Here is a 13,672-nt window from a genome sequence, read left to right as displayed (position 1 = left end):
AAGTAAGTTAAAAGTGAGTTAAATGAAATAAGAATAAAGTAGGAAAGGTTGAAAGGATAAAAAATATAGAGATGAAGAGAAAATATAGAATAATAAAGTAAGAGAGCAGTAATAAATTATTTTTTGCAAAAAAAAAAGGCTCAGTAGGACAATTCAAAGAAGAATACGATGCAACTACATAGGGAAATAAGGGTATTAAATACTAGAATCCCAAAAATTTTCAAAAAAATATAACAAGCACGTGAATTTAAAATTTTGGTACTACTAGATTGCTTTGAGAGAGTAGAATCCTTCCTACCAAACAAATAAACCCTTAGGATTTGATCGACACTAAATATGTAGGATTACGACCAATGTTGAAAACATTGAGGTCAAAAAATTAATTGAACCCAACAGAAAATAGACCAACCTCTAGAATTTGGCCTGATAAAGACATTGTATCTCATTTAAAAATACAAATATAGACAACATTATCCAACTGGGTAGCGTCATTATCCAACTGGGTAGCGTCGAATCTACCAAATTCTAACAACGAAGCCATGCAATAAGGCAGTAGGATGATAATGGACAAAGGAGTTCACATATATATACACCTATGGAATCTGGAATATTTAGATATACGTCTTCATGAAGTCGTCCAGATTCATACCCACGCCAAAGTAACTCCAGATAATAGAACATTCTATCTGCAAAACGGATATAGACATATAGTATCACACTCAACGAGCAGCAGCAAGATGCACCTTCTTACAGTTCCGAACGCAGTCCCGATACCGAAGAATCACTGCTAAAGATCTTCAAGCTTGGTGAAGTGCTTTCGGATTCCTCAACTATTCTTGAAAAGATGAGGCGTGCTATGTTCTCAGCTGCAACGGCGCTTGTTTCCATGGTGCTAGCTGCATTCTCAAACGCGTTGACATAGTATAGATGTTTACCATCTAAAATGAAGGGAGCGTAGGTCTCTGGAGTATGGAAATGAGGATAAGCAGCCCAGTCGATTCTGACCGTCTCCACTCTCACACTGTAATTCAAAGCGCAACACCAACATTTAGGAAATAAGAAAAACACACGCAACGTAAGTGTGATGTTTAATGATGGAGAAACCTAAGTTAGTTCATGACGATTTTATGCCATTGTTACATGCTCCAAGATATTCGTCAATTGACATTCTCTGTTCTATTTGACATACACAGGTGCTGATATAGTAAACAATGTGATCAAACTTAGTGGGGTGAAGTAACTTTGGGACTTAGTTCACAAGAGAAATCATTAAATGGCTCCTGCAACCGTTTTCACGAATGATCCTACCACAACGAACCCATTATTATATCTCTACAACATTCGAGCATAAAAAAATGAAAGAGAAAAGGTGAAGGCCCAACTAAGTGATAGTAAGTTTAAGATTCTACCATCTGAAGATTAGAAAAATGTTTGTATTATCATTTCATTCAGGATCTATACCTTGTTCTATTTCAACAATCAAGTTAATCAGATTCATCATCTAAGTGATCACAACCTAATGCTGTTTTCAAATGTTAGGGATCAGATAATTGGAATCTACCCTCTACTTCACAGCTATGACCTTGCTTTCAGAAGTTTGGCATATTGATTCGTACGATACAGTAGAACAAATCAGTAAATCTATTTTCTATACTTAAATAGTTCCCATAAGTTAATTATGTTGATTCAAAAAGAATTTTATTAATGACTTCTGCGTGATTAATAAAGTTATACTATATGGCAACAAATTACATGTTTTTATGACAAGACAGACACTTAAAGCTACATCAAATTATCAAATAAAAATATTCTACTATGTTTAATACAAATGTATTATTAGAAGAATTAAAATTAGAATTTATAAAGCTTTTAGAAGAACTTCAAGGATAAGGGTTAATAAATTAATTAAACAGACTGTTGAAATATAGCCAATCAATTAAATTGTATATCATGACAAGAGTCAACTAATTACCTAAAAAAGAAAGGCAATTCAATTATTTAAATCAGACACCTTTGAAAGCCCTTGGCAGAGCTGGCGTGGATCTTAAAGAAGACAGCACGCTTCTGGTATTGCATAGTAACAAATTAAATCGGATGCCTTTTGATTTATGAGCAATTAGAAGTTACCTGAACATCTTATCCAGTAAGGCATCTGCCATTGCTTAAGAACGCTTATGCATGTAAATGGTAAATCACGTCACCAGACTCAATGGTACCAATCAGTTCTGGGATATCGGATACCAGGTCTAGCCCGAAATATGCCTGATCAGAGCAAATCATCAATCTAGAAATATGGTTTACGTCTTTAACACAAATTTAGGACTTGAAGATGGCATATAAGATATACTCACAAGATTTAAGAGGCCCCTAACAAAAGTTGAATGAGTGTGCTGTAATTTTCTTGGAGGTATTGATATTGCTGGATTAAAAAGAATATTCACTTCATCCAAAGGCGTGGCCACCACTGTGACTTGACAGTTGTAACTCTTTCCTTTTGTAGAGTTCAGCTGATAAGCATCTCCAAGGTAATAGACAGATTCTATTTCTTCATTAAGGTGCAACTCAACACCCGAACGGTTGATTAATCCAGCAGCCATCTGCCAGCCCTCCTTCAACGGCCCATAAACCACCACCAGATCCAGCCAATGAAACTCCACCAGCAAGCCCACTGATGTTCACACTTTGCCCATAATTTATTCTGGTGATCACCTGCAAAAAAAAAAGAGAGGGTTTTGCATTTAGTTGAAAACATACCATAAAATACTTTTGGATCTCTCTCTCTCTCTTAGCTGCATGAAGCATTGCAGGTTTTATGGTATGTGGTGACATTCTATGAAGATATGTGATCATTTTATGGCAGTGTGGCAGCATATGATTATATCAGATGTGCTAGATAACATAAACTAAAAGCTGAGGTAGAGCAACCAAATTATAAGTTAGCACACTAGAGACATACTCCCTCCGTTCCATCACAAACAGTGTTAGGGGCGTAGGGTACTCCGGGGTGATTCTATAAAATCTGGGGCGCGGCCGAGAGACCCACGTATCGGGCGGCCGATACTTAAAAATAGAATTAGTACCTATGCATTATTTTTAATATATATTTTATATAGATATATAGGTGTTTGCTGTTTCTTATACTAATTTGTAGTGCATTCAACTGAGTTTTTGTATAAATTTCTTAGAAGCATAAGTGTATAAGTATAACAGTATGTGCCTTCAGGCCTTAAGTAAGAGAGAAATACCTGTACGAAATTTCCTAGAAGCATAATAGTATAAATAAATACTTATATTATACCTATAAATAAACAGTAGTACACTATATAATATTATCAGTAGGCACCTATAAGAAGAGAGATGTCTTTACTAAATGCTTTCTTTAAGAGAGAGAAACAGAGAGATGACTTATTTTATTTATTTAATAGACCTAAAAAGCTGCAACGCTGCCACTAATTGTTTTCTTCAAGACACCTAAAAACTGTGCTTAAATTATAACGTTAAAATATGAGTAACCCCTTCATCTTCCTCATCCCTTCTTCCCTCTTTATTAAACACGCCGGAATTCTGAGCATGAAACAGCCAACGCCCCACCGTCGCCCCGCGTGCACTTCAGTCACCCCAACCGCCCCGGTCTCGCCCCAGCCCGCCCCATAAATATCATTCGGCCCAGGGTGGCTGGGGCGACTACAGCCTCGCCCTGACCAACCCACACCCCAAGCGCGCCCCGAACGCGATTTTCACAACAATGCCACAAATGATCAATTTTCTTTTTTAACTAAAAACAAAACTTCAACCCTCTCTTACATTATTCACTCTCTTACTGTATTCACTATTTCTTATTTTATTCTCTCTTTATCTTTCTTACCTTTTCCTCTCTCATAGAGTACTTTACTCTATCTACTTTAACTCCTATGTCCAAAAGAAGTTCATCACTTATAGTGGGACGGAGGGAGTATTAATAATAAAACAAAAGCCTATATACACAAGGGCAGGAGCGGATCACAAGCATTTCAAAGTCCGAATGAGCGAATTAGTTGTTCATCATTTGTCTACAACTGACAGAAAGAAAACTATTTTCAGCAAAAAGAAGAAGCTGGAAATTAGTACTGTACTTACAGTCACAAGCTCTTCAACAAGTATAGGAGATAATCCAACTTCCTCCAATTTCTCTCCTAAAGTGATTGTTGTCAGATTGAATAGTCCAGCCCATTTCAGCATCGCTTCGACGCTCTCAAACACTGATCGAGATTCTAAACCATCATAATACCTCAAAAATTTATTGACTGACCTACAAGCCATAATACCATACATCTTTATATCAAACTAAAACATAAAATAACGATAGAGCAGCACAACAGCAGCATATTCTGGAGGCACAATAGCAAACAACATGATGGAACATCATCATGCAGATGAGATATTATCGTATTAGGGGGCATCTACTTTTGAGGATTAACCTGGATAGATAAAATAGTCCATTGTTTACTAATATAGTCTGGAATTTTGTGATATCTGCCCTTTCTATCATTTTAGCTAATTTGTCTTTCATGGGAAGGTTGGGATTGGAGAAAATCCAAAAACTAGGATAGAATTTTTTAATCATGAATAATAAATGCCCCTAAGAATTTGCATAGTTCCATGTTCCAGAACATAAATTATGTTATAAAGGCCCATATAATCCTAATTTCACCGGAGCACTGTCCATATTTCAAAGGATGAATAGATGCAGCTACAAACAGTATGATTCCTCTGGTCCATTTAAATATTGCTAATTCAGGTTAATATGAACTTTAATCCTATCATCCAACAATATATACGTAGATAAAACTCCAAAAAAGATGAACAGAAGCACGCAATATGAACTAGGTACCTCGATGAAGCTATTCATCCGGAAGAGCGAAACGACGCCGTACCTCAACGCCATGATGATCGAATTAGCAATCGAGACAAGGCGTTGGACAATTGGCAGCTTGGAGTTGCAATTGAGCGTCTTGTAGACGAACTCATGGCCGTTCCATATGCCGAGGGAGAGGGAATCGTCGGAGTGGCTAGGCACCTCGGGTGGTAGGCCGAGAAGCAGGGTGTAATTCCAGGCGTAGTAGTTTTTAGGGTGGATGATGGATCCAAGTCTCGCCGGCGATGGTGACGGTTGCCAGCCGGCCCCCGACGACGCCATGGCGCTCGAAGAGTGTGATCTGGGAGATGGCGTCGGGCGGGGAGTAGTGGCGGCGGAGGAAATGGGCGACGGAGGCCGATGATGCAGACGGTGTGGGAGTGGGCGAGAGGGATTGTGAGAGAAGGATGGTGCAGAGTAGGGAGGGCTGTGATTTGGGGATTCATCAGTGCAATTATTTGTTTGGTTGTTTAGCTCCGCGGTTGTTAATGCCTAAGCTGTTGAAGGTTTTACACTTTTACTACAAAGTACAAACAGTAGCTAAACCATAGTCGACTAATTCTAATTTACTTATTTTGACAATATTTGAATACTACTCCGTATATTATATTATCACTATAATTTTTAAATTAACTACACACAATTCAATTAGGCCGAACCGAATATCTAAGAGCATCTCCAATGGTCGGCGTCACCACCGGAGCGCCGATTTTTCGCCCACGCCGGTTTGACGCCGAACCATTGGAACCGGCGTGGGCGAAATCGGCGTCAAAATCGGCGTCGCCATGCCGATTCCCGCGCTGACGCCGGTTCCCACGCCGATCCTCACGGGCGCCATTGTGGCTCCCGGATCGGCGCCAAACCGGCGTCGGATTTAAATATTTTTTTTTTTTTTCGCAAAACACAATATATACGCGCGTTGAACCTCATTTTCATTCGCACCACTTGTTTTAACGAGTACTCTCTCTCTACCTTACTTTCTGTACAAGATCAATAACGAGCAATGGAGAACAACTACGAAGGTACTCCAGTTAATCCCGGGGGATGGTCTCAGACTCCCCCGGCTCCCGGTGTAGGGTCTCAGACGCCCCCGACTCCCGGGGCAGGGTCCCATACTTCCCCGGCTCCTGGGGGAGGTGGTTGGCCTCCAATGAGCGGGTACTACAACGTGTACCCGTGGCAGCAGATGATTCCGGGGTGGGCACCCGGCATGCAGCCCCCTATGCAGATGATGCCGGGGTGGGCACCCGGCATGCAGCCACCGGCGCAGCAGATGATGCCACCGGCGCAACATATGATTCCACAGTCGCAGGCGACGCACGGGGGGGACAACGCCTATCGGCCGACTTTTGATTTTTCCACCGGTTCTTCGCACACATCGACCCCAACGGATGCACAGTATTCGGAGACCTTCTCCTTAGCGGACTTGGGTTTTGATATTAACGACGTTTCTGAAACTCTCATTCAAAGCCAGGGAGTAGGGCGGGGTAAGAAGAAGGGCAAGGCGAAGAAGGTCGGCGAGTCGTCGCAGCCCCGCGCCGAAATCCGGGGCCGGAGGAAGTGGACGGACGCGGAGAACGTTGCGGTTGCCAAGGCGTGGGTGAGTGTTTGCGACGATCCTCTCGTTTCAAACAACCAGAGGATCGTCAACTTGTGGGCGAAGATAGCTGCAGCCTACAGGGCATTTTGCCCTGAAGGGAGACCGTGCACCGGGGAGGAGGTCCGGAAGTGCTGGGACCGAATCAGGGCTGGCGTCTCTCGATTTTCGGGTTTGTACGCCAACGCCCTCCGCATGCAGACCAGTGGCCAAACAGAGGAAGACTGCAGGAGGATTGCGGAAAGAGCCTACCCCGATCCGGATAAGAAGTACTATGAGTTCACCTACTGGAACTGCTACGTTGTGCTCAACGAGTCGGAGAAATTCCGGGCAGGCGTCGACGCTGGCTGGCCGAAGAGGCAGAGACTGAACTATACCGGAGATTATAGCGGCAGCAGCGGTGGTTCGTCAGACCTCCCCGAGACGGCCCAGGAGGTCCCGACTCCTCGGTCGTTCGGTCGCCGACCTCGCCCGGTTGGGCAAAGGCGGGCGCAGCAGGTTGCGAGGGGGGGCACACCGAGTTCCCAGGATGTCCATTCGGCATCCCCCCTCGGCAGGTCTACCGAGGAGCTCAAATTCTTCGCGCGCCAACAAACGCGCGCTCAAATGGTGAAGACCTTAGCCGACTTCCAAGCGGCGGTGGACCCCGAGGTGAAGGATTTTCTTCGCGTATTGCTCCAGAGCCAGCGTGAAGAACTGGAGGCGATGAGGAGGGACACCGGCGGGAATAGCCGCGGCGTAGGTGGCGACGGAGGCGGCGGCGACGGCAGTGAAGAAGCGTTGGGCGACGACGGAGACGAGGACGGCGGCGATGAGTGATTTTGTTTTACTTTTTTAAATTAATGTACTTTTTACTTTTTGTAATTTTTTTAAATTGTTGTACTTTTTTTAAAAAGTAATGTACTTTTTAAATTTTAATATTATTATTCGAATTTTCCGTATTTGTCTCGTAAATTAAATTATGTATGTTGATACAATTGTAAATTAAATTATATAATTGTTATTAGTGATGTGGATAGGTAGTGTGAAGGCTATTTGATGGCTATTTGATGTCCAGTTGATGTGGCAAGCTGATGTGGCAGGAGAATTGTAGTGCTGATGATGTGGCAGTGTGAAGGCTATTTGACGGCTATTTGACGTCCGTCAGCATTGGAGATGCTCTAATGGCTCCCAATAAGAAATCTAAAGCGAAGGGCGGCGTCACCGCCGGCCCGCCTCAGCCCGCTGCCGAATATCCGGCGTGTCTACGGTCTATACCGCCCTCTTCCGTTGCTATCTCTGTCCATGCGAAGCCCGGGTCTAGACTTGCCACCATCACAGGTACGAACCATAATTCTCTCCTTGTGTTTTACTCACTTTTTATTCTCATTTTTTATTTGTTTTTTGGAGGGGGGAGTTCAATTCAATTAATTAATCCATCATGATCACTTCTGAGCTTCTGATTCGTTACTGCGTTTTGAATTTTGATTTGATGAAAACCTTAGATATGAACGACGATGCGGTAGGAGTCCAGATTGATGCTCCCGCTAAAGACGGCGAAGCTAATGCGGCTCTTCTCGATTACATTAGCTCTGTAATTCTCTTTTCCCGTTTTAGAATTTCTAGTATATTCATTAATCAAATTAATTTTTTTCCAGTTCGCGATTTGATTTAGTTAGGTTTTCTGACTGAACTAAATATGTCGCATTTTATTGAACTTAGAGCTTGGTATATAGGATAGGAGGTTGCTATCTATCAGTCTATTTGAAAATAGCACTTTCATATAGCTTCTCGTTCATTTCTGCCGCGAAAAAGTAACATAGCCGCCATAATAAGAGCGGGCAAAGCAGCTAGAGAACTAGCTTTCCTGTGTTCTCCAACTTGGTATGGATGAGAGGAGTATATACCTTTGATCATAGGGATCAATTGAGAAACAAAGTGTGCATAGCTAGTTCTCTATTGCTTGTGCGGATTAAAGGACTATATAACTTCGATCATAGGGATCAATTGAGAAACAAAGAGTGGTTAGCTAGTGTTATTGCATGGTGCATGTTATTAGTATTGTAAACTTCGTCTATGATTGATGACCATACTATAAGATTGCTGCTTTTTGATGATTCAGCAGGAGTGAGTAGTATGATACCAGATTTTGTTACTCAAAGGATGTTCACGTATAGATTAAGTTTATCTATCACGTCAATCTACCTAGTGCTTTGTTACTTTCTGTAATTCAATGTGAACCTTGAAATCTTCAGGTTCATCTTTCCTTTCCATTTTCTTTGTCTTTCTTTTCTTCTCCAGATCACTTCAGATTTTTGCTTTTTTTTGGGGAAATGTTGATATAAACAACACTAGTCAAAGCCCCAAATGTATATGAGCTGAAATTCTGAATTGCTGTTTTGATATACAAATAAAGATGATGCCACTTCTTTCTTGAAGCTTAGTGTTTACTTTTCTTTTGGACATAAAGCCGTGTTTTTTTGGACATTACTTATAATTCCACCATCTTGTAAGCAGGTTATTGGGGTGAAAAAAAGGCAAGTTTCATTAGGTTCTGGCTCGAAGTCGAGGGATAAGATAGTGATAGTGGAGGAGGTAACTTTGCAGACTGTATTTGACGCCCTAAATAGAGCTCTAATGAGCCAGTGATGTACTTTGCAGACGGTTTTGTATGACATATGAGGCACGGCTCAATGAGTTACTGTATTTCTGTCAAACTTAATAAATAAGGCTCTGGGTTTTTTCTTTTTTTGTTCTAGACCACGATTGTCATTCCTCGAGGGTACTGGACTTTTTTTTGTTCCGGCTTTGGGAGAGACGCATGACCCTCATGCGTCACCTTTTAATAAAACGCATGACGATTATGCGTCTTTGTGCAAATCACTCGGTCGGGTGTTTTGCCACTGCAATCTCACAATTCGAAAAAAATGAGAGACGCATGTCCCTCATGCATCTCTCACAAAGACGCATAATCATCATGCGTTTCATTAAAAAGGAGACGCATGAGGGTCATGCATCTCTCCCAAAGCCGGAACAAAAAAAAATCCAGTACACTAGAGGAATGACAATTGTGTTCTAGAACAAAAAAAGAAAAAACCCATAAGGCTCTTTGCTCTATCCAGTTATCTCTGTGTACAGAATCATAAAATAAAGTAGTAGTAAACGCTACTATTCTCCCCATGATTAAGTTAGTAGTAATTAAGCAGAATGGGGGGCAATATATTGTATTTAGTCATCAAGCCTTGTCAACCCTTGAATCTTTATTGGTAGCAAAATCAGATCAAATCAATAGTTTGGTAATTTATACCAAGTATGCAAAATCATAATTTAGCTAAAGTTATGAATTTACTGGCAAATACTAAGAAATAGGAGATAGGAAATGTAGGTGACTAGTATAGTGCTCAAGAAACTAGTGTTCAAATTTTCAATAGTTATAGGTAGTCTGGAATAGCACGCAATGTGTAGTGCTCAAAATTCAAAAATAAAATAATTAATGGCATGACATGAACGATAGGAAAGAGAGTTCGAAATAGAGGATCCGGCCAAATACCATTATTATGACAAAAGCTAAACAATAGTTGAAAACTTGAAAGACCAACATTAGGTAAAGAAGAATAACAGAGTAAAATTCAATATCTGCATCTGAGCATAGACAATGGGTAAGCAACTACTGTAGTTAACTAAGCAGAGACAAGAAGAAGCTGGAAGCTGTTTCAGATGTCAAGCCAATAATCTTGTGGAGATGGAACTTAAGCCCATCGTTTCCAGCTTCTCTTTGCTCTTTCTCTATCTCTTCCGCAGACTTCATCAATGTCTCCTGGCAGTACCCTTTGATCTCAACCACCTCCAGCGTGTCTATTTCTCCCACCGCCGCCGGAATCTCTTGCAAATGCTGGCAGTCATCCAAAACCAACCACCGCAGCCTCGGGAAATGATCGCTGCTCTCAACCTTCCACTCTCTCAGATCATACACTGTCTTGAGCACCAGCACTCTGAGCAGCTGGAACTCCCCCCCTCTCGTCTCCCACACCTCGCCGTCAAAGGCGCCAAACAACAGCTTCAGGTTTTGAAGGTTTTGCAGTCTTCCAATCACTGAGATCTTCTCCCATGGCAAGTACAATCCGGACAGAGTGAGCTCCTTCACATTCAAGGGAAGGCTAATATCCGCGATTGTGTTGATGAAGCTGCCTTCCAACTGTAGCAACTCGAGCTGAGTAAAGAAGCTGAAATCAGGATAACGGAGCTTCCCCGTCTCTTCCTTCATAAGCAGAAAGCACTTGCATTTGAGTTCCCGGAGATTAGGCGAACATTTCAGCATGTTTTCATCGTTTAGGTCCCGGATGGTAACCTTGGAGAGGAACTCAAGGTTATTGGGTTGGGAGCTGCTTTCTTCGCCGAAATATACTTGGGTGTTTACATTGATGTATCTCAACCTCTTCATTCTGGCCATTGCTGAGGGTATGCATACCAAGTAGAATTGAGACATCACTTGGAGAAATTCTAGGTTGACAAGGCTGCTAAGAAAGGCTAGTGTGAGTGCCTCTAGTTGTGGTGACGACGAACCATATCCTATTGCCAAGCATCTCAGGTTATATAGATGTTTGATTTCATTCAAGCTCTCATAAGAGACTAGTCCCTGTAAAAGGAGGACTCTCAGTAGTTTCATGTTGAGGAAACCGGATGTTGGGAAACAGCCGAGAATCGAGCGGACATGCAGCCCAAACAGAGGTGATCTTGGAGACCTTGCAAAATCACGGATGCACAGGCGCTGGTGCTTCTTGTTTATGGAGTAGTTTCTGTTAGAAGACAGAAGAAAACAAGAATCAATCCTGTGCTTGCAGAATATAAAAATTGAGTTAAAGAGGGTTACTTGTCCACCAATGTATGTAAGTTTTCTTCCTCGCATCTTTTCAAGCAGAACTCGTGCAATAGATCATGAACAGCACAATCTTTAACTCCACCATCTAATCTACTTCTTGCAACAGTTACAAGGCTCCTATCAATCAGCTCCATTAAGTATTTTTCTGCTACACTCTCTGGCCTCCTTGTCTCTTCTTTGCGTATGAAACCTTCAGCAATCCAAAGCCTCAACAGCTCCATGACAAGGATTTGCTCGCCTTGTGGAAACACTCCAAAATAAAGAAAGCATGGCTTCAGGTGATCTGCTAGATTAGCATAACTAAGTTCCACAATTTGCATCACATTGTCTCCACCAACATGCATATATTTTGCTAAATTTTCTTCCACTTTTCTCCATGTACTCTCTTGCTTGTTCACACTAGAAAGAATACCAGCTACAACAACAACTGCAAGTGGCAGCCCTCGACACTTTCTTGCGATTCTCTTCGCTGTCTTTTTCAGATTTGGAGGGAAAGGTTGGTCTTGGAACACCTTCTTCCTTAGTAGTTTCCAGCAATGTTTATTTGACATAAGGGGAAGCTCACATATTATGCTGTCAGGTGGAGCCACTTTCCTGTTCCTGCTTGTCAACAATATTCGGCTCCCGTTTTTGTTATCCGGGAAGCATGCTTGTAAATCATCCCATACCTCCGAACCCCACACATCATCCATCACAATTAGGTATCTTCTTTTATATAAAATTTGGTGAATCACTACTTTTAAGCTCTCTTCGCCGGTATTGAGCATGTCTTCCTTCTCCAACACCACTTTTAAATTAACAAGAATGTCAATCAACAGATTTTTCATTTGGTATTTTTGGGAAACTACACACCAGGAGCATACATCAAACTTATGCATAAAAGAGGGATGATGATACATTTTCTTGGCTAAAGTTGTCTTACCAACACCAGGCATCCCGCATATGGCTATGATTTGCAAATTCTCCGATCCACCATCGAGATACTGTAGAATTTCCAATTCCTTGTCCTCAAAGCCAACCACATCTTCAACATTACCACTGCTCTTGTTTTGTATCGATAGTTGTTCAAATTTTGAGGTAATGATGTCAAGACTCTTTTCACTTCCTTGGATCCCTGACTCGATAGACTTAATTTTGTGGATGACATGAGATAGGTTGATGGAGAAATACCTGCAAGAAGCATCTCCAACCAAGAAAGAGTTGATTAAATACTCTGCTTCATAGGCCACATCTCTAAGTCGGATCACATATTCGTCTATCTCCGGAAGTCGAGAAGCCTTGATCAAAGAGTTGGAAATGCTTAGCTCCTGTTGCAGCATTTTGACTTGATCCTTGACATGAGCATTCACATCATCCTCCCTGCTCAATAGATCTTCGAGATCATCAAGTAAACAATTGACGATAAAGAGAGAATCCCCAGCAGGTGTCTTTGGAGTTGCATTCGGTTCAGTAATAGCTTGCTCGATGATTTTGGATTTCAAGTCATCCATGCATTGTAGAAGAGCTCCTAAGCTCTCTTTAACATCTTTGGATATTGAATCAGTTGAGAAAATGATGAGATGAACCAAAGTCCCAGCTTTATTTGCCACATTCTCGAATTCTGTCAAGAAGAGATGATGAATTTGTTGATCATGGCCAAGAACAGCGAGAAGAAATGTCATCAGCTTTTGAAGAGAGTTGATTCTATCCTCAATTGGATTCACAGAACCAGGTCTGTTATGCAGCAAGCGCAGAAGCATATCCATGAAGGCTGCGATTATTCCTTTTTTATCAACAGAACCCTCATCGAACAAGTGGTGTTTCTGTGGCACGACGAAGACTTGCTGAAGCTCGCGTGTGAGAAACTCCACCATGTGGTCGTATTCAGTGCTTTCAGGCATGAGGTTAGATAATTCAGGGTTGAGTAGCTTGGCCCCGCTCAGCAGGTCGGAATCGGAGGTGAGGTTTAGTTTTAAGACATAACCGTGAACTACAGAGAGATGAAACTGAGACCACCTAAATTCGAATAGATCTCTCTTTTTGGTCTTTCTCATCTTCCTCCAATTATCTAAATGTTCAAACATTTCTGAGAGTGTTTGTCGAGAGGAAGAGTCCATATTCCTTAGAATGAAGATGTGCTTTGCAGCTGCTGCAATTTGGAGACTGCTACTCAACTTGTAACCAAATAAGAGGTGTGAAAATTGTGATCATCGAAGGTTGACTTCAACTTATTAAATATAATTAAATTAGCAATTATTTTAAGTAGACCTTGTTTCATGCCAGTTTATTTAAGAATTTTAACAACTCAGCATTCACATCGAAGGTGCTAACTTTACGCCCGTTG

At 41.6% G+C, this 13,672-nt stretch overlaps 2 protein-coding genes and 1 pseudogene across 2 annotated transcripts; 1 reads left to right on the top strand and 2 right to left on the bottom strand.

The window, feature by feature from the left end:
* Positions 1–337: 337 nt before the first annotated feature.
* LOC121767825 lies at positions 338–5,387 on the bottom strand (annotated as a pseudogene).
* Positions 5,388–7,654: 2,267 nt separating this feature from the next.
* Positions 7,655–9,217, top strand: LOC121768783 (UPF0235 protein C15orf40 homolog). Its single transcript, XM_042165332.1, has 3 exons — positions 7,655–7,811; positions 7,976–8,064; positions 8,988–9,217. Exons 1-3 carry the CDS (start codon positions 7,655–7,657, stop codon positions 9,117–9,119), a joined length of 378 nt encoding a protein of 125 aa, XP_042021266.1. The 3' UTR covers positions 9,120–9,217.
* Positions 9,218–9,367: 150 nt separating this feature from the next.
* Positions 9,368–13,606, bottom strand: LOC121768781 (putative late blight resistance protein homolog R1A-3). Its single transcript, XM_042165331.1, has 2 exons — positions 11,341–13,606; positions 9,368–11,266 (listed from the first exon to the last, which is right to left on the bottom strand). The coding sequence occupies exons 1-2, from the start codon at positions 13,443–13,445 to the stop codon at positions 10,147–10,149; spliced, it is 3,225 nt and encodes a 1,074-aa protein (XP_042021265.1). The 5' UTR covers positions 13,446–13,606; the 3' UTR covers positions 9,368–10,146.
* Positions 13,607–13,672: the final 66 nt, after the last annotated feature.

This window comes from Salvia splendens, chromosome 15 (assembly GCF_004379255.2).
Source record: "Salvia splendens isolate huo1 chromosome 15, SspV2, whole genome shotgun sequence".
Lineage (NCBI taxonomy): Eukaryota > Viridiplantae > Streptophyta > Magnoliopsida > Lamiales > Lamiaceae > Salvia > Salvia splendens.
This window is presented reverse-complemented; position numbering and strand designations above follow the sequence as displayed.

What these genes read in the sequence shown, in the direction of transcription:
- LOC121768783 (XM_042165332.1), top strand. Translation starts at nt 7,655, where the DNA reads ATGGCTCCCAATAAGAAATCTAAAGCGAAGGGCGGCGTCACCGCCGGC. An exon ending in TAGACTTGCCACCATCACAG is followed by an intron (nt 7,812 to 7,975) that starts GTACGAACCATA and finishes TGAAAACCTTAG; the next exon opens with ATATGAACGACGATGCGGTA. An exon ending in TTCTCGATTACATTAGCTCT is followed by an intron (nt 8,065 to 8,987) that starts GTAATTCTCTTT and finishes TCTTGTAAGCAG; the next exon opens with GTTATTGGGGTGAAAAAAAG.
- LOC121768781 (XM_042165331.1), bottom strand. Translation starts at nt 13,445, where the DNA reads ATGGACTCTTCCTCTCGACAAACACTCTCAGAAATGTTTGAACATTTA. An exon ending in TTACATACATTGGTGGACAA is followed by an intron (nt 11,267 to 11,340) that starts GTAACCCTCTTT and finishes GTCTTCTAACAG; the next exon opens with AAACTACTCCATAAACAAGA.